Source organism: Entelurus aequoreus, linkage group LG18 (assembly GCF_033978785.1).
Source record: "Entelurus aequoreus isolate RoL-2023_Sb linkage group LG18, RoL_Eaeq_v1.1, whole genome shotgun sequence".
In the NCBI taxonomy this organism is placed as follows: Eukaryota; Metazoa; Chordata; class Actinopteri; order Syngnathiformes; family Syngnathidae; genus Entelurus; species Entelurus aequoreus.
In genome coordinates, this window is record NC_084748.1 from 15,555,280 (window position 1) to 15,576,603 (window position 21,324).

At 37.1% G+C, this 21,324-nt stretch overlaps 1 protein-coding gene across 5 annotated transcripts in view; it reads left to right on the plus strand.

Moving 5' to 3' along the window:
* The window catches only part of LOC133633853 (voltage-dependent T-type calcium channel subunit alpha-1H-like), a 160,403-nt gene that overhangs the window by 14,833 nt on the left and 124,246 nt on the right, over positions 1–21,324 (plus strand). For all 5 annotated transcript variants that reach the window (XR_009821842.1, XR_009821843.1, XM_062026598.1 and 2 more), the window contains exon 4: positions 132–402. Coding sequence is in view for 3 of the 5 variants with exons in the window: in XM_062026598.1 (XP_061882582.1) it covers positions 159–402 (244 nt within the window). In the remaining 2 variants the exon portion in view is untranslated. The remainder of the gene's footprint in view (positions 1–131; positions 403–21,324) is intronic.

Genomic DNA, 21,324 nt, shown 5'->3' on the forward strand with positions numbered 1-21,324 from the left:
GTTGTGGATTTATGGAGATTTATGTTTCCTGGACGGACACGCCGCACTCTTCATTTCCCAAAATGGCTCCAGGGAGTCCTGGCGCAGTAAAAAGTGGCGGTGGCCCTCACCGGTCCCGCCTGTCTTTCCAGGTGGTCCAGGCTGTCCCCAGCACGGCTATGACGGGCCCCCAGGAGCCAGACCTGCGTGAGCGTCACGGGGGAGGTGCGCCGGAGGACGGCGATGAGGACGAGGAGGGCAGGGAGAGGGTGCACGTGTCGGTGGAGGGAGAGGAAGGGAGGGAGGAAGACGCCAAGGAGGAGGAGGAAGAGCTTCCGTATCCGACTCTCGCTCCTGTGGTTCTCTTAGCTCTCACCCAAACCAGCCCGCCGAGATCCTGGTGCCTGCGAGCCGTCTGCCACCCATATCCTTCCACTCTTTGTCTCTTGGCTTTATTTTGTCCCACTCCTCCGCTTAAGCCGCCTTGTCTACAATAATCCCCTGGAATTCTGTCGACTCTGCGTTTTCTCTTCAAATATGTCTCAGGGTGAAAAAAAATCCATCACACAGTGCAGTTCTGAAAAAGAAAAATGTCCACCAAGCCACCAAACATAAACATTGGTGCTGCAAATAACTCGGGTAATACGACCTGGAAGTGACGGCAAAACATACACTACCGTTCAAAAGTTTGGGGTCACCCAAACAATTTTGTGGAATAGCCTTCATTTCTAAGAACAAGAATAGACTGTCGAGTTTCAGATGAAAGTTCTCTTTTTCTGGCCATTTTGAGCGTTTAATTGACCCCACAAATGTGATGCTCCAGAAACTCAATCTGCTCAAAGGAAGGTCAGTTTTGTAGCTTCTGTAACGAGCTAAACTGTTTTCAGATGTGTGAACATGATTGCACAAGGGTTTTCTAATCATCAATTAGCCTTCTGAGCCAATGAGCAAACACATTGTACCATTAGAACACTGGAGTGATAGTTGCTGGAAATGGGCCTCTATACACCTATGTAGATATTGCACCAAAAACCAGACATTTGAAGCTAGAATAGTCAATTACCACATTAGCAATGTATACAGTGTATTTCTTTAAAGTTAAGACTAGTTTAAAGTTATCTTCATTGAAAAGTACAGTGCTTTTCCTTAAAAAATAAGGACATTTCAATGTGACCCCAAACTTTTGAACAGTAGTGTACATTACCCAAAAGTATTCCCATCGGAAAAACTGTAAATCCAAATAATAAGTTCCACACCCAAATATCTTCACACAAAACACTTTTTAACTGTTTACATTACTTTTTAAACCAAATAACTATCAATCAGCTCATGAAATAACAAACATTTAACCTCATTATTATTTGACAACATATAAGTCGGATGAACGCGACCCGATCTTTTACATTTCAGTTGCTTTGGATACATTTCGGATTTATATGCATTTACAAAATAGGTCTGCGTTGGATTTGAAAAAAAGAACAATCTTAATTGTACCAGGATTTCTCCCAGATTGCCAATGTATGTGTGGCGCTGGGGGCGTGGTCAATATTACATCATCTTACATATGACGTCACAAATAATTGAATCGTCAATAATGCATATATTTTCTTTAAAAAGGTTAAACACATGTTATATAACGTATGTCAAGTTATGTAACGTTACCTCAGTACCTCAGGTACCACTATAAGGTGTCCATAACGTAAAGCCAGTGAGTAATCTAATCCGTGGAAATTATTACAAAATGAGGAGTAGATTGGTTTCTTTTTTGCCTTATTTACAAAACCCAAAACCAGTGGTGTTGGCACGTTGTGTAAATCGTGAATAAAAACCAAATACAATGATTTGCAAAGCCTTTTCAACCTATATTAAATTGAATATACTGCAAAGACAAGCTTTTTAATGTTTGAACTGAGAAACTTTGATATTTTTTGCAAATATCAGCTCATTTGGAATTTGATGCCTGCAACATGTTTCAAAAAAGCTGGCACAAGTGGCAAAGCGAAAGCCATTTATCAACAACACCCAGAAACGCCACCAGCTTCGCTGGGCCCGAGCTCATCTAAGATGGACTGATGCAAAGTGGAAAAGTGTTCTGTGGTCTGACGAGTCCACATTTCAAATTTGTTTTGGAAACTGTGGATGTCGTGTCCTCCGGACCAAAGAGGAAAAGAGCCATACGGATTGTTATAGGCACAGAGTTCAAAAGCCAGCATCTGTGATGGTATGGGGGTGTATTAGTGCCCAAGACATGGGTAACTTACACATCTGTGAAGGCACCATTAATGCTGAAAGCTACATACAGGTTTTGGAGCAACATATGTTGCCATCCAAGCAACGATATCATGGACACCCATGCTTATTTCAGTAAAAGAGTGCGGGTACTAGACTGGCCTGCCTGTAGTCCAGACCTGTCTCCCATTGAAAATGTGTGGCGCATTATGAAGCCTAAAATACGACAACGGAGACCCCGGACTGTTGGAACAACTTAAGCTGTACATCAAGCAAGAATGGGAAATAATTCCACCTGAAAAGCTTCAAAAATTGGTCTCCTCAGTTACCAAACGTTTACTGAGTGTTGTTACAAGGAAAGGCCATGTAACACAGTGGTAAAAATGCCCCTGTGCCAACTTTTTTGCAATGTGTTGCTGCCATTAAAATCTAAGTTTGAACATTAAATATCTTGTCTTTGCAGTCTATTCAATTGAATATAAGTTGAAAAGGATTTGCAAATCATTGTATTCTGTTTTTATTTACGATTTACACAACGTGCCAACTTTGCTGGTTTTGGGTTTTGTACAGAGCCCCTTAGGGGACATGGTGAAAAAAAATGATATACATTTTTTTTATGAAACTTGGTGGAAAAAACATGATGTATAAAACATGTTTAAAAAAGTGGTGGAAAAAAATTGACAAAAAAAATGTGATTGGGAAAAACATGGCAGCTAAATGCTTTTGTAAACAAAACATGTTGGAAAAGAAACATGGCGGGAAATTCAGCGAAAAACATGGTCATAGAAAACATAATGAAAAAAGATGTGGTGGAAAAACATGGCAAAAAAAACTAGAAAAAAAATAGTTGAAAAAACATTGTAAACAATAGTATGAAACCTGGTGGAAAAAAATATGTTAAACAAACGTGGTGGAAATAAATGTTAAAAACACTCAATGGAACAGAATATTGTAGGAAAAAAAACATGCGAAAAAAATGGTAAAACAAAACAGTTAAAAAAGCTTGGCAGGAAAAAATAAAACATGGTGGGAAAAAAATCTGGTAGAAAAAAAACTGGTGAGAAAAACATGGCGTAAAAGAAACATGTTGGGAAAAAACATGGCTGTAAAAAACAACGAAAAAAGACATGGTGGCAAAAAACATGGTAAAAACCCAGTGAAACCAAACAAAGTAAAAAAAAATAATGGTGTAAAAAAAAAAAGTTAAAACAAAACATGGTACAAAAAGAAGTTGGTGGAAAAACATGTTGGTAAAAACACTCAGTGGAACAAAACATGGTAGAAAAAAACATGCCAAAAAATGGTAAAACAACTTGTTTGAAAATACAGGTATAAACATGATGGAAAAAACATGGTGTGAACATTTTTTGGGAAAAAACATGGTGGAAAAAACAACAAAAAAACATGGTCGTATTAAACATGATGAAAAAAATGGGTATAAAAAGAGTATTTGTTGGACATAAACGGGGCCGATTTAAAGCAGGGGTCCCCTAACTTTTGTATGTATGTATGTATGTATATTCATTCCTCGCGCATTAATTGACTGAAAGAGCGCGCACTTGCCGCGTGTTCGCCCGACACTGCGGACACCCGATGATGTCACGTTATTCATGGGAAAATGCAATTTTAGACAATATGATTCGCCTGAGCAGCTAGGAGACCCCGAGAGTAACAAGCGGTAGAAAATGGATTAAAAGGACAGATTAAAAATAATAATAATACAAAAATATATATCTATATTTAATTGTAACTTGCGGCGGGCCGGATTTTGGACACGGGCGGGCCGTATCTGACCCGTGGCCCGTATTTTGGGGACCCCTGAGTTTAAACTGTAAAGGAAAGTTAGGTTTTGGTGCGGACTTTAGTCGCAGTGTAAACCATTTGTGTTTGTATTTGGGCCCCTAGCCCCTGAATGTGTACTTGACATGTAAACATAAGAGACAAAGAATGTGTGTGTGTGTTCAGGTATTTCCTGGATGCAATAGCCTCAAAAATGTTTGTTCTTGTCCTCCCTGATTGGACGTTTCCATGGTGACGAGCCCCTCACGAATCTCCAAGGTTACAGTTGCCTGTCAGTGGCATCGTCAAAAAAAACAAAAAACGTCACCCTTTCAACCTCGCGCTCTTCGCTCCTCGCCGCCAACACCCCCCAACCCCAGCCCCACCCTCCCACCTCACTTCCTCCTTGTCTCTCATTCTAACCCACCATCATTGGCGCTGGAGACAGGTGTGATTGTGTTGCTATGAATACTCCAAAGCATCATCGTCAGCAGCAACACCGCAGGGATTCATCGTCACCGCCCGTCCCCCACCCACCACCCCCCCAAAAAAAAATTGCTAAATTTTCCGGCCGCTCATTCTTCTGCTTGCATGTGTGAGATATTTGTCGTCGGTGGCGCTCTGCGAAACATGAATACATCATTGCTGGATAAATAAATAAAAGAGAAGTACAATACAGTAGAAAAGGAAAACCTAAGCAAGGCCGCTGGCCTTGTGTAGTCTGCTGCGCTGTTACCATGGTCGCATCACTCAACGTAGTACACACACACCACACACACACACCACGCGCACACACTGTCTCCTTTACGTCACTTTTTTTTTTAGGATGTAATGATAATACATTTAAAAATCCAGAAAATGGGAATTTTTTTTTTCTGAATTTTTTTTTAAATTTTCACAAACTTTCATAATGTTTGTGAACATAATAATAAACTCCAAAAGTCCAAAAATGTCAGTCAGTTCGAAGTTCAACGACCCCTCATACACACATCAAACCTGCAGAAATAAAATCATATGGCATCTTATTATTATTATAGGCATTATTATAATCAAGTAACTAAAGAAAGACAGAAATAATCTCCTCCTTAATCCCTATGGAACATGGCTATCAAACTTGTTTTAATTGAGGGCCATATCGCATATGATATCATTACACAATTGCCTATGTATTTGATGATTTGTTTTTTTATGTACAGTGTAAAAAAATGTTTTGGATTTTACAGTAAAAAACTTGACAGGTCAGTCGAAAAATGTTACCGTAAAATGTGGTGGTTTTTTCAGCATGTAGATGGAAATGGAAAAAACAGTACCGCTGTTTTTCACTGGCAGCTCAGTTGCCAGCATTTTATGCTCAAAAAACGGTGATACTGTTTTTTCATGTAGAGTTGCTGTAAAACCACAGTAAATTTCACGAAGTCGCCGTGAAATCTATTTATAAAAATTGACAATTTGACGAATAACTTGCTTTGAAATCATAAGTCAAGCAGATAAAAAGTGTTTATTTCTAGTTTAACAAAAACATTGTGTGAATGTATGATCATACAGTGTTTCCCACACATTCATTTATTTGTGGCGGCCCGCCACGAAAGAATTATGACCGCCACAAATAAATAAAAATAATTAAAAAAATTTTTTTTTGTCCTGTCCAGCTGCTCAGGCAAATCATACAGTTGATGTAGATGCCCGTATAGGCTGTTCAGATTTACTTTACAAAAGAGAAGTGTAGGATACTTCTCTTGTTGCCTTATTTGTATTTGACCACTACTGTTTTCTGTTTATTTGTTACTGACTGTGGTAGGACACCTCTGCCTCTGTTTCACTTTATGTTGCTGGTAAATAATATGGTTGTAGTAGTAGGCTAAAGTTAAATGATTTAGTATGCACTAATTAAAGGGGCAGCGCTTTAAGAGACATTTTAGCTTTTTTATTTTATAAGATATATTTTTTGTAAGAACCACAACTAATAATTATATTTCAGTGAATAACTTATTGTTCAAATCTGTATATAAATATGTACATAAAGTGTTGTAATTATATTGTAAAATGGATGGATGGATGGACGTTTAAAACAAAACTGTTATTATTAATTAGTAAGTATACATTTTTTGAGCCTTTTTAGAGAAAATCATATCATTGTAGTAAATTATGCACATTAATCGATAATGTCATGGTGACCACGCCCATAGCCACGCCCCCACCGCCACAGGTATCTTGGCAGTTTATGGGAAACACTGTCATATATTTGTTACATTATAATTATGTACGTGAGTACATGTATTTTTTCTGTCAAAATGGAAAAAACTAATACATTTAGTAAGAAAATATGAAGTACCGTATTTTCCGCACTATAAAGCGCACTGGATTATAAGGCGCACCTTCAATGAATGGCATATTTTAAAACTTTGTTCATATATAAGGCGCACCGCATTATAAGGCGCACCGCATTATAAGGCACATAGAATAGACGCTACAGTAGAGGCTGGGGTTACGTTATGCATCCATTAGATGGAGCTGCGCTAAAGGAAATGTCAACAAAACAGTCAGATAGGTCAGTCCAACTTTATTAATAGATTACAAACCAGCGTTCTGACAACTCTGTTCACACTGCTGCTGCCCACTGCTCCCCTCACCTCCCAGGGGGTCAAATGCAGAGACTAATTTCACCACACCTAGTGTGTGTGTGACAATCATTGGTACTTTAACTTTAACTTAACTCCCAAAATGAATAAACAGCTGTTTTATTATTTTCCCCGAGGTAAAGTCAGTGACGTGGTGTTTTGTTTATCTTTTAACAACAGCAAGGTATAACATGTAGTGCAACATTTATATCACATAGTGGAGGGGAACTTTTCCCTGATTCAATAAACACGTAAAAAACAGTCTGATACTGTTACGGTAAATCAAATGTTAGTGCAATCACAATATAGTAACACTCGAAATAGTGCAGAGCAATAACAATATATCAATAACTCAACGTTGCTCAAACGTTAATGTCACACAACACAACACACAAAATAAACATGTAAAGCTCACTTTATGAAGTTATTCCTCATCCACGAATCCCTCAAATTCTTCTTCTTCAGTGTCCGAATTAAACAGCTGGGCGAATACGGCATCCAACATGCCCGGCTCCGTCTCGTCAAAGTCGTCATTAATGGAGTCAGTGTCGCGACTGATCGTCTTAAGTTTAAACTCTACGTCGTAAGTGTGTCTCTTAGTAGGAGCCATTTTGGGGTCTTTACATAAACAAACAAATGGAAATGAAACGGCACGCCTCGCGCAGTCATATATCCCAGCATGCACCGCGCGCTTCTTCTTCTACGTAGGAAAATGAAGACGGGGGAAAATGAAGTCTGCGGCTGCTTACCGTAGTTGCGATTGATGGATTTATTGAAACTTTTACCTTTTGTTGGCTCAATATTGGTCCATATATAAGGCGACCCGGATTATACGGCGCACTGTTAGCTTTTGACAAAATTGGAGGTTTTTAGGTGCGCCTTATAGTGCGGAAAATACGGTACTTTAATGACACATATTATTTCCAGGCTTTCGAGGGCCAAATAAAATGATGTTGCGGGCCAGATCTGACCCCCGGGTCTTGAGTTTGACACCTGTGCTATGGAACATGTGTGGCGCCCCCTATAGGTTATACATGAACACTTCATCATTCTTAAATAAACCATCAATTAGTTAGGCGGCTACATAGAGACATTTTGCTTGTTTTTAACCAGTCTTGATCAAATTTGACACCAGTGCTTGTCAGTCCCCTAAAAAATGCCAGATGATTCGCCAAAACTTTAACGTTACAGTGTAAAGAAAAATAGATTTTACGGTAAAAGATTGGCCAGAATGTACAGTGTTTTTTTCTTCTATGGTCGTAGACTTTACCTAAATAAAACTGTCATTTTTTTACTTAAAAACATTACTGTAAATGGCACCACTGTTATTTTTTACTGTAAAATCTACAGGGTTTTTACGCTGTAACTTCTATTTTTTTACAGTGTTTTGCTGTAAATAGTAAAACTGTAAATAAAATGCCATTTTATTTACTGTAAAGTCTGAAGTCATTGTTTTTACAGTGTGTAAATGGAAGAAATGTGTAAATGGAAGAAACAGTACCACTGTTATTTTTACGGTATAATTCTGGCAACAAAGCTGCCAGTTTTTTTTAAATCGTAAACTTTATTGTCATTGTTTTACAGTGTGTTACTATAAATGGAAGAAACAGTACCACTGTTATTTTTACGGTATAATTCTGGCAACAGAGCTGCCAGTTTTTTTTAAATCGTAAACTTTATTGTCATTGTTTTGCAGTGTGTTACTATAAATGGAAGAAACAGTACCACTGTTATTTTTACGGTATAATTCTGGTGACAGAGCTGCCAGTTTTTTTAAAATCGTAAACTTTACTGTCATTGTTTTACAGTGCATTACTATAAATGGAAGAAACCGTACCACAGTTACTTTTATGGTAAAAGTCTGGCGACTGAGCTGCAAGTGTGTTTGTTTTTTACCGTGAGTGTTACGGTCATTGTTTTTACAGACCGTTACTGTAAATGAAGAAAACGTACCACTGTCATTTTTATGGTAAATATCTGACGACTGAGCTTCCAGGTTTTTTTTTTATACCGTCAACTCTACGGCTGGTTTTACAGTGCATTACTGTAATTGGTAAAACTGTAACTGTTATTTTTACGGGAAAATTCTTTTGACTGAGCTTCCTTTTTTTTTTTGTACAATAAACTCTACAGCTGCTTTTACAGTGCATTACTGTAAATGGAATAAACGTACCACTGACAAGCATTTTGTTAAACAAAACCAGTTCTCTTTTAAGTTATAGACATTTATCAGAGCTGTTTATCTGTTTTATGGAGGATTGTACTTAATCATAGAACTTGCATACAATGTTTTTAAATAAAGTATTGATTTTGAATCAACATTCGTCTAAAATCGAGAATCGATTCTGAATCAAATTTTTACCCCCAAAAATCGAATCGTGTGGTGTCAAAAGATTCACAGCCCAGTATGTATGTATATGTATGTATATATATATATATATGTATATATATATATATATATATATATATATATATATATATATATATATATATATATATATATATATATATATGTATATATATATATATATATGTATATATATATATATATAATGTATGTGGGTATGTATATCTATATATACATACGTATATATACATACATGTATATACGTATATATACATGCATATGTATATATATGTATGTGTATACTGTATATATATATACAGTATATATGTATGTATGTATATATATATATATATATATTATATTTTTTGGGGGGGTGGTATGGCTGGGATATAAACAAAAATTTTTTTTTGGACATTTAGGGCAGACAACAGATATGTGATGTATGTGAATATGCTGTAATGGATAGGAATGTCAGATGCTAGATGTCAATAAAAAAAAAATATATATACCGGTATATATATTTAAATATGTATGGAAGAATGCAACGGAACAAACAGTACCACTGTTAATTTTACGATAACATTTTAGCGACAGAGCTGACAGTTTTTTTTAGCATAAACTGTATGACAATTGTTTTTGCAGTGCGTTACTGTAAATAAAAAAATAGTAACACTGTTATTTTTATGGTAAATTTCTGGCGACTTATCGGACAGGCTTTTTTTTTACTGTAAAATATATAGTTGGTGTTTTTACAATTAATTAATGTAAATGGAAAAAAATGTAACACTGTTACGGCTGGTTTTACAGTGCATTACTGTAAATAGTAAAACTGTTACTGTTATTTTTAGGGTAAAAATCTTCTGACTGAGCTTCCTTTTTTTTGGACCATAAACTCTACAGCTGTTTTCACAGTGCATTACTGTGAATGGAATAAACGTACCAGTACCACTGATATTTTTATGGTACAATTGTGTTGACTGAGCTTCCAGGTTTTTTTTAACCTTCAACTTTACGGACATTTTTTTACAGTGCATTACTGTGAAAGGAAAACTGACACCACTGTTATTTTTACGGTAAAACTCTGCTGACGGAGCTGTCAGTTTTTTTTTTACGGTAAATGATACAGTTTTGTCTTTACAATGCCCTGCTGTAAAACAGAAAAACGCTAGCACTGTCGTTTTTTAATGGTAAAATTCTCACAACTGAGCATTTTTCCGTAAACTGTATGGTCGTTGTTTTTACAGTGCGTTACTGTAAATGGGAAAAAAAACCAGTACCACGGTGGTTCTTCCGATACAATTTTGCCAACTGAGCTGACTTTTTTTTTTACCGTAACATCTACTTATTTTTACAGTGTACATACAGTGAGTGTTTTGTAGAGCGCGTTGAGAGAAATTATAAATTAATCCGATTTATGTAGAACCGCTTGATTCCCCTGAGGGGAGATGGACGGCTGAGTAGCGCTTGTACAACAGCAGCCGGCCCCCGTAGCTCCCACTCCCTCTCCTCTGTTGCAAGTTTTGTTGTTTCTATGTAACATGTTTATGTGTGCTATTGCTATGAGGTTTTTTTCCTTGGCCTCAGTCTGGGCCCCTTCCCTGGAGCCTAGCCTTTGACTGAATATTTTTTTACTCCCCCCCTCCCCCCAGCGTTACTTGTTTCTCACCTTTTTATTGTAAGGGGTGCCGGAAGTTGGCAGACCTCTCCGCGATCCTATTTCTGTCTCCCTGTAATGTTTGTCTAATCTTGAATGGGATTGTGTTGAAAATCTCAATTTCCCTTTGGGGATTATTAAAGTACTTCTAATCTGACTTCTGATCTGATCTGATAACAGCGCCACCAAGTGGTGTATTTGTCAGAGAAGTACTAGCACGGGCAACGCAGTAGAGGTGCATGTTACGGCCAAGTTTCACCCTTTTGTCTGCAGTCGTTCACGAGCAGAAGCGTTACATCATATGGGAATCCTCATGTTTTTCTTATGACTGTACGTACAGTAGACTTGGATTCTAGGGCAGCGAGAGAAAATCCAAGACCCATTAAAACGTGTGCACTCAATACTTAGAGCTTGTATCATAATTCCACCCTGCTGAAAGATTTTATGATATTCCGGTTGTGCAAACTAGACAGCCCAATATAGCAAGTATATAATAAGAATATGAGCAATTTAGCATCTTCTAGTTAAAATGTCCCCGTAGAGACACAATACGTCGGGTTGGGCCATACGCACACACACGCACGCACACACACACACACACACACACGCACCTTAGCTGGTGAATGTCCTCCCCGGGAATCTCCCATGGAGAGACTCTCTTTGGAGGAATCACCTGGTTGCTAGGCAACTCTGGCGTGACGGCCTTACTTCCGCTCGCTCTGTTGAGCTCTTTTGCGTGTTTGCTGTGATGTTTGCACACACGTGTGAAGTATATTGTGTGTGTGTGCTACAGCGCTAAAGTGTGAGTGATCTGCAGGGAGGTTGCTCGACAGGGACGCTAATGGGAGCCCGCTAGGAGGAGTGCGGGGGTGTGCAGTATGTAGGCGGCTGTAGCCGATTGGCGTATAAAGAGGGTATGGCCAACGCGGTTTCAGACCGTCTCACCTGGCCACAGGGCGCCATGTTTGCTTCCAACTTTGAGCTGGCCGCAGCTGGAGCGATGCGTACCCTGCACCTCCTCTTTGGACCTCTCTTGTAATTGAAGAGGTGTTGTTGCTGCGTGAGCATGCATATCCATATAGTTGACATACTGGCTTTTGTTATTTTGTCATTGATATATTTTATTGATTTTCACCATCACCGACAAATAAACAAATCAACAGTCAATTATTTATGGATTGTACATGGCAAAAATCAAGTACAAAAATATATAAATAACATATATATATATTTATATAAATATACATATATTTATTTATATACATAAATGTATATTTAGACTACCGTTCAAAAGTTTGGGGTCACCCAAACAATTTTGTGTTTGAGCCTTCATTTCTAAGAACAAGAATAGACTGTCGAGTTTCAGATGAAAGTTCTCTTTTTCTGGCCATTTTGAGCGTTTAATTGACCCCACAAATGTGATGCTCCAGAAACTCAATCTGCTCAAAAGAAGGTCAGTTTTGTAGCTTCTGTAACGAGCTAAACTGTTTTCAGATGTGTGAACATGATTGCACAAGGGTTTTCTAATCATCAATTAGCCTTCTGAGCCAATGAGCAAACACATTGTACCATTAGAACACTGGAGTGATAGTTTCTGGAAATGGGCCTCTATACACCTATGTAGATATTGCACTAAAAACCAGACATTTACAGATAGAATAGTCATTTACCACATTAGCAATGTATAGAGTGTATTTCTTTAAAGTTAAGACTCGTTTAAAGTTATCTTCATTGAAAAGTACAGTGCTTTTCCTTCAAAAATAAGGACATTTCAATGTGACCCCAAACTTTTGAACGGTAGTGTATAAATCGATTTGTGCTCGGCGAGTTTGCCTTCCAAGACATAGTTTTCGATCCACGATCGTTTTAAAAGGGAATCAATCGATGTTATTCATACTAGAAAATGGAAAACATCAGATTTAAGAACGGTAGAATTTATTCTTCACCTGCAGTGTCCTGTTATCCACTATTTATTTCACAGTCACACTGCTTGTTTTTTATTTTTTTGCTAAAAAGTAATTGAATCGATTTGTACTCACTAAATTGTTTCGGATTGTTTCGTTCTTAAAATATTATAGTGTCCCGTAATTGTATCGGCAACCACAAATATTGAATCGAATTGTTGTTAAGACGAATCTTTAAACTATATATATATATATATATATATATATATATATATATATATATATATATATATATATATATATATATATATACTACCGTTCAAAAGTTTTGGGTCACGCAATTTCTCGAATGGAATAGCCTTCATTTCTAAGAACAAGAATAGACTGTCGAGTTTCAGATGAAAGTTCTCTTTTTCTGGCCATTTTGAGCGTTTAATTGACCCCACAAATGTGATGCTCCAGAAACTCAATCTGCTCAAAGGAAGGTCAGTTTTGTAGCTTCTGTAACGAGCCAAACTGTTTTCAGATGTGTGAACATGATTGCACAAGGGTTTTCTAATCATCAATTAGCCTTCTGATACAATGAGCAAACACATTGTACCATTAGAAGACTGGAGTGATAGTTGCTGGAAACGGGCCTCTATACACCTATGTAGATATTGCACCAAAAACCAGACATTTGCAGCTAGAATAGTCATTTACCACATTAGCAATGTATAGAGTGTATTTCTTTAAAGTTAAGACTCGTTTAAAGTTATCTTCATTGAAAAGTACAGTGCTTTTCCTTCAAAAATAAGGACATTTCAATGTGACCCCAAACTTTTGAACGGTAGTGTATAAATCGATTTGTGCTCGGCGAGTTTGCCTTCCAAGAGATATGTTTCGATCCACGATCGTTTTAAAAGGGAATCAATCGATGTTATTCATACTAGAAAATGGAAAATATCAGATTTAAGAACGGTAGAATTTATTCTTCACCTGCAGTGTCCTGTTATCCACTATTTATTTCACAGTCACACTGCTTGTTTTTTATTTTTTTGCTAAAAAGTAATTGAATCGATTTCTACGCACTAAATCGTTTCGGATTGTATCGTTCTTAAAATATTATAGTGTCCCGTAATTGTATCAGCAACCACAAATATTGAATCGAATTGTTGTTAAGACGAATCGTCAAACTATATATATATATATATATATATATATATATATATATATATCTATATATATATATATATATATATATATATATATATATATATATATATATATATATATATATATATATATATATATATATATATATATATATATATATATATATGTATGTGTGTGTGTGTGTGTGTGTGTGTGTGTGTGTGTGTGTGTGTGTGTGTATATATATATGTATGTATATATATTTTTATATATATATATGTATAAACACACCAATTTTCGAATTAATCACGATTCTTATTTGTAATGATTCTTAATCGATTAAAAAAAAAATCAGAAATCTATTTAAATTTTTGTATTAATTTTTAAATAGTCCTGTCCAGCCACTCAGGCAAATCCTATTGTTGATGTAGATCAGGGGTCGGCAACCTTTACCACTCAAAGAGCCATTTTGACCCGTTTCACAAATTCAAGAAAACAATGGGAGCCACAAAACTCTTTTGAAATTTAAAATGAAATAACACTGCATACAAAGTTTTTTTTTTGCTTTGTGCTATGTGTAAACCAGACACGCGGCCCGCGGGACGTTATTTTGCGGCCCGCACCTTAATGTGAAAATTTAATGTCAGTGCGGCCCGCGAGTTTTATATGAATGTTGCTTGACAGCGTCATACTTGTCAACCCTCCCGATTTTTCCGAGAGACTCACGAAATTCAGGGCAACTATTCTATCGGATGTCTGCTGATTTTCACCCAAACAACAATAATAAGGGCGTGCCGTGATGGCGCTGTCTTTAGCGCCCTTTACAACCTGTTTAAACAGCGTGCCAGCCCAGTTACATGTTGTATGAGGCTTCTGCCAGACACACATAAGTGACTGCAAGGCATACTTGGTCAACAGCCATACAGGTTACACTGAGGGTGGACGTATAAAACAACTTTAACACTGTTACAAATATGCGCCACACTGTGAACCCACACCAAAAAAGAATGACAAACACATTTCGGGAGAACATCCGCACCGTAACACAACATAAACACAACAGAACAAATACCCAGAATCCGATGCATCCCTAACTCTTCCGGGCTACATTATACACCCCCGCTACCACCAAGCCCCGCCCCCCACACATCAACCCCCCCCCCCCCCCCTCTCCGTGCGTCGGTTGAGGTGGGCGGGGTTTGGTGGTAGCTGGGGTGTATAATGCAGCCCGGAAGAGTGTTAAAGTTGTTTTATACGGACACCCTCAGTGTGAACTGTATGGCTGTTGACTAAGTATGCCTTGCAGTCACTTACGTGTGTAGGGCAGAGCCGACATACAACATGTGACTGGGCCAGCACGCATAGTGTAAAATCGGACGTTAAAGACACTGCCGTCACGGCACGCCCTCAATATTATTGCCCCGGGAGATTTTTGGGAGAGGCACTGAAATTCGGAAGTCTCCCGGAAAAATCGGGAGGGTCAGCAAGTATGCAGCTGAGCCGCATCAGAGTGATCAAAGAGCCGCATGCGGCTCCGGAGCCGCGGGTTGCCGACCCCTGATGTAGATGATCATATCTGCTGTACAGATAAACTTAAAAAAAAAAAAAAAGAGAAGTGTTGGATACTTCTCTTGTTGCCTTATTTGTATTTGACTTTATTAAATGTTTGGGTATAATTTTATTAAACAAAACCAGTATTTTATAATATACACATTCATCAGAGTTGTTTATCTATTTTATGAAGGAACGTAGTTAATCATAGAACTGGCATACAAGGTTATTAAAAAGCATTGATTTTGAATCAAATCGTTATCCCCAAGAATCAAATCGAGTCGTGTGGTGCCCATAGATTCACAGCCCTAATATATATATATATATATATATATATATATATATATATATATATATATATATATATATATATATATATATATATATATATATATATATATATATATATATATATATATATATAAATGTGTATGTATATAACATACACATTTATATATGTATACATATATATATGTATATAACATACACATTTATATATGTATATGTATATATATATATATATATATATATATATATATATATGTATATATATATATATATATATATAAATATATATATACATATATATATATATATATATATATATATATATATACATATATATATATACATATATATATATATATATATATATGTATATATATATATATATATATATATATATATATATATATATATATATATATATATATATATATATATATATATATATATATATATATATATATATATATATATATAAAAGCATCAAATATATTTATATTTATTTATTTTGACGAAATAAAAACATGTTTTATTGTAAGTTTATGAGCTGGAATGTTATTTGAACTATATTTAGACATATGATTATAGTTTATTTTGTCAGGAAAATGTACTGTCTGGACGACCACAATGCATGCTTCCGTGTACAGCCGCTCAAGTCCTTGGTAGCAAACATAGCGCCTGATGTTTAGTTAGCCATACCCTCTTTATACACGACTCTGAGCTCTAGGCAACTCCCCCCGTCACCCCTCCTTGACCTCCTCGTCCTTGTGTTTAACCTTTTATCCCCTCAGGAATTTTGTTGTTCGGTTTTCCCCGTGAGAGATTCCAAAATTAATTTCCAATCCCCTCATTTCCTCACTGGAAGAAAGACACAGAGTGTTTTATTTTTGTTCTAGTCTCTTTGAAGCAAAAACAAACATGTATAAATATAAAAAGGCCTTGTCCTCTTATATGAAAATCTATTATGTTGCCAAACTACACTTTGAATTGTGGTATCTGCAGCTTCGTAATCATGGGAGGGGACGGGGAAACCAGGCCGCGGCTTTCCCGTACTGTGTCTTTAATCATACATGCTAAACACACAGGAAACAAGTGTGCACACACACACACACACACACAATCACACACACGAACGGTACATAAGTTATTCAGCAGCGCATAAAACATTCAGGGTGTTTCTTTTTGTTTAAAGATGAGAACAGCTTCATTGTTTCACTCCTTTAGTGCCTTTCATCCTTGTTGTCTCCTCTTTACCTTTCTCTCTCGCCATCCGTCCTAATTGGGCTTGAAGAGTTGTGTGATATGTGGAGGATGGATGGAGGGGTGATAGGAATGGTGGGGCGGGGGTATCGGAATGACGATGAACACTTTCGTGCATGTGATCCGGCTCAAAGTAGGCTGAGCTGTCACACATTTTTTGCCGCTTTTTCTTTTTTTTCCCAGTCTTTCAGCCAATTAACATGATTGCAGCATGTGTTGCCATGGTTACGGGCTGCCACACTCTGTCAATGTGGTACCAGGGGAGGTTGCGGGCGAAGGGAGCGTGGTGTCTACTTTGACAAATTGACCACTCGGACTACTACTATTACTACTGCTCTTACTTCATGTACTACATAAGACTCTGAACTCGCTCACAGTAGATTTATTCTTACATTGTCGATAATTCTGTTCCAAAATGTGCGACAGAGACCGGAATGTTTGAAAACGCAATACATTTTAACAAACTAAATTATGCAAATCCAATTATTCCAGTCCACAGGGCAAAAGTATTTTATAGAGAACAAGAAAGGCTCTTGGAGAGCGCAGAGTGAAAGTAACCGAGTGAACCATATTGTCAGTCATCCACTCTCTTTATCTCTGCGGGACCGCTAGCATACACACACAAAAGTTAAGGCTCGTAATGTAAACAAATGTAAGGTAATGGAGTATAAATTATTTGGATCAGGCCAAAAGTTAAATCAGTTGTTACCTATCATATGTCGGACTTTTCCTGAAAGTTTTTTTTAATAATATCCACAACCTTCAATGAGCAGGTTGTGTTATTTGTGACGATGTGTGTTGCCCTTTTGTGCTGGTTGACATATATATTTTTTTCACCATAACTAGGAAAGGTTGTTTGGATTGGGTCCTATAAGTAAATGCTGTGCTTGTAGCGTCAATAAAGTACACATCATGAGCACTCACCTGACTTTTTCGCATCGACCACAAGTTGCCCCCTGTCAGACCCCTGAGTATTTAAATTGAATATACTCACTTGAACTGCACTAATACATCATGTACTACAAAAGATGCATATTTTACAGTCACTTATGATGTTATAACAGAGCTAATGTTAGCATATGCACAGCTAAAGCATAAAAACATCGCCAACTTATCACCAACATGTTTTTTCTAGTCGGAAGTGGAATTCTTGTAGGTTGGAATGTGAACATTTCTACTGACACAGATGATATACATTTTTTTCTTTCATACTTTTTAAGGCAAAACGTAGACATCGCCTCGTCTGACCTCACTTTTTACAGTGTACGTTACTACCCAGCTGTGCTCGGAATTACACACAACAAACTTTTTACGTGCAATGTTTGGCTGTAACAAGAACCAAACCATAGAAAAAGTAGGACGTACAAAAAGGTACAAATAATGAAAAGTATGTTGAAGATTGGGAGTCAATCAGTGTAAAAAAAAAATCTCCTATTCACAATAGAGGGAATGTTGACATTTTACCAAATAAAAAAGTAGAGATGTCCGATAATGGCTTTTTTGCCGATATCCGATATTCCAATATTGTCCAACTCTTAATTACCGATTCCGATATCAACCGATACCAATAATAACAGTCGTGGAACTAACACATTGTTATGCCTAATTTTGTTGTGATGCCCCGCTGGATGCATTAAACAATGTAACAAGGTTTTCCAAAATAAATCAACTCAAGTTATGGAAAAAAATGCCAACATGGCACTGCCATATTTATTATTGAAGTCACAAAGTGCATTATTTTTTTTAACATGCCTCAAAACAGCAGCTTGGAATTTGGGACATGCTCTCCCTGAGAGAGCATGAGGCGGTTGAGGTGGGTGGGGTTGGGGGCGGGTGGGGGGGCGGTTTAGGTGGGGGGGTGTATCGGGGGGTTTATATTCTAGCATCCCGGAAGAGTTAGTGCTGCAAGGGGTTCTGTTTTTTTTGTTGTTGTTGTGTTTATGTTGTGTTACGGTGCGGATGTTCTCCCGAAATGTGTTTGTCATTCTTATTTGGTGTGGGTTCACAGTGTGGCGCATATTTGTAACAGTGTTAAAGTTGTTTATACACCCTCAGTGTGACCTGTATGGCTGTTGACTAAATATGCATTGCATTCACTTGTGTGTGTGATAAGCTGTAGATATTATGTGACTGGGCCGGCACGCAAAGGCAGTGCCTTTAAGGTTTATTGGCGCTCAGTACTTCTCCCTATGTCCATGTGCACAGCGGCGTTTTAAAAAGTCATACATTTTACTTTTTGAAACCGATACTGATAATTTTGAAACCGATACAGATAATTTCCTATATTACATTTTAAAGCATTTATGGGCCGATAATATCGGCAGACCGATATTATCGGACATCTCTATAAAAAAGCATACCCTGGGCTTTTACAAATAGCACTAAAAGTGTCTGACACACTGAGAATGTAGACGTTGATCCCTAAGATGCTTGCAGGGTCGAGGATGAGTTGCAGCTGGTTGTGCATGGACATAAATCTATAGGTGGTCGTGTTGTAAGCCTTCATAAAGATGATTACAACGAGCCTACGATCCATACAATGGTCGTCGATGCTTTTAACCTAATGAAGGCTCCAAGGAGGCTTCAGCTCTTTAGCATGCGGGCCGGGGAAAAGCGTGCGGCCCCGAGGATCGCTGCTGATGTGATCGGGTTTGATTTATGATGTCTGCCTGACCTTTACCACCTGTGCGGGCGCCATGGGACGAGGACAGGAGGGACGAGTTGGGCAGGACAAGTCAGGAGGACCCAGAAGATTTGAGGACGAGTTAATTAGAAAAGAAACCTTTTGCATTTGTTTACTCGGCTCATCCTCCTCGCGCTCTCAGCCACTTTAATCCCCTTATCCAGCGCGGAGCTCCGCTTATTTTTTTTTTCACCCCCGTATGAGGCGAGAGGTTACATTTTGATCGCTTTTTAGTTGTCAGCGTCATTCCTCCAAGTACAGGAGCAATTTTTAGTGTACTTTAAAGCAGTGGTCCCCAACCACCGGGCCGATTGGTACCGGGCCGCACAAGAAATAAAATAAAAAATAAAATTATTTTTTTTTATTTTCTTTTTTTAAATCAACATAAAAAACACAATATATATCAATATAGATCAATACAGTCTGCAGGGATACAGTCCGTAAGCACACCTGATTGTATTTCTTTATGAAAAAAAATAAAAAATAAAAATAATACCCTTTACTAACTTATTCGGGTGTTACCATTTAGTGGTCAATTGTACGGAGTATGTACTGTACTGTGCAATCTACTAATAAAAGTTTCAATCAATCAAAAAAAACCTCATGTAATTATTAAGTTGTCTGCATTCGACTATAACTAGCAACACATTTTTCCATTTTCTGTTTTTTTTTTCTCTCATTGGTCACACATTGGCCATTTGTTGCTAGGCAGAATTCGTCAGGCTTTAATTATACCTGCCCCGTAGTCCAGCAGAGACAAAAGAAACAGGAAGTTGTCATTTTACTTCAATATGTATAAAAATACTCCACAAAAAGGTTACGTTTTGATCGCTTTTTAGTTATCATGATTCCTCAAAGCACAGGAGCAATTTCTAGTGTACTTAAAAGGTCCACTTGCATTACGGGACCAAGTGGGGCAGCAGAGGGAGCTGTGGTGGTGAAACAGCAACTCTTTTCCAATGAACCTTTAAAGCGCAAGGAGCCATATTTGCTAACTTAATAGAAAAATAAAGGTAATGGTGTTTTTTTTAGATTTTTAAAACAATAATAAGAGAGAAAAAATAGTCGGGGTGAAAAATTGGGACAGAAAAATGTTTAAATGTAAATTATTTTTAAAAGGTTTGCAAGTAATAGGCATCGTTACAATTGTTGCCTTAACAACTCTATAATTATCTTATGTATATATTATTATGTTCTCTTTATTTGATTAACATGCACAACATTTTTTCGATTTTCTGTGTTTTTTTAAAAATTTGTCACACATTGGCCATTTGTTGCTAGGCAGAATTCACCAGGCTTTAATTATACCTGCCCCGTAGTCCAGTGACTAAAGTAACAGGAAGTTGTAGTTTTACTACGTTATGTATACAAATACCCCACAAATAAAGTATTTTAGCACAAGTTTTGGGAATTATTGCGTTACATAAGTAAACCCTGATTATTTACATATGTTTTTAGTTTATTTGGCAAGATCTTCTGACAAAGTATATATATATATAATTCATTCAAATGATTTATTTAAATCTAAATAGCTTTAAAAAAAAAAATCTAGATAACGGATGTTAGATGAATCCGCGTGTTAAAATTAAATGTCAGACATTAGTACTTTAATGTTCTCCAGGCCAAAGACTCCCAAACTGACAGAGAGACAGAGTGGGGACCCCCTGCTAATATACAGTATATTGTACATATCTAGCATGCTAATAGCTAATTTAAATTTTGAATGTATTAATGGCAAACCCTTTGAGATGCAGAATCTTGTTTTCAAGGGGGACCAAAGACATTTAAAATGAACACAATACAGTACAACACAGGACAAGTTACACAACAATTACAGACAATTGCTCAGATACCTCTCAGCTCACACAATTCTCTCAGAATTTACAATATTTACAATAGAA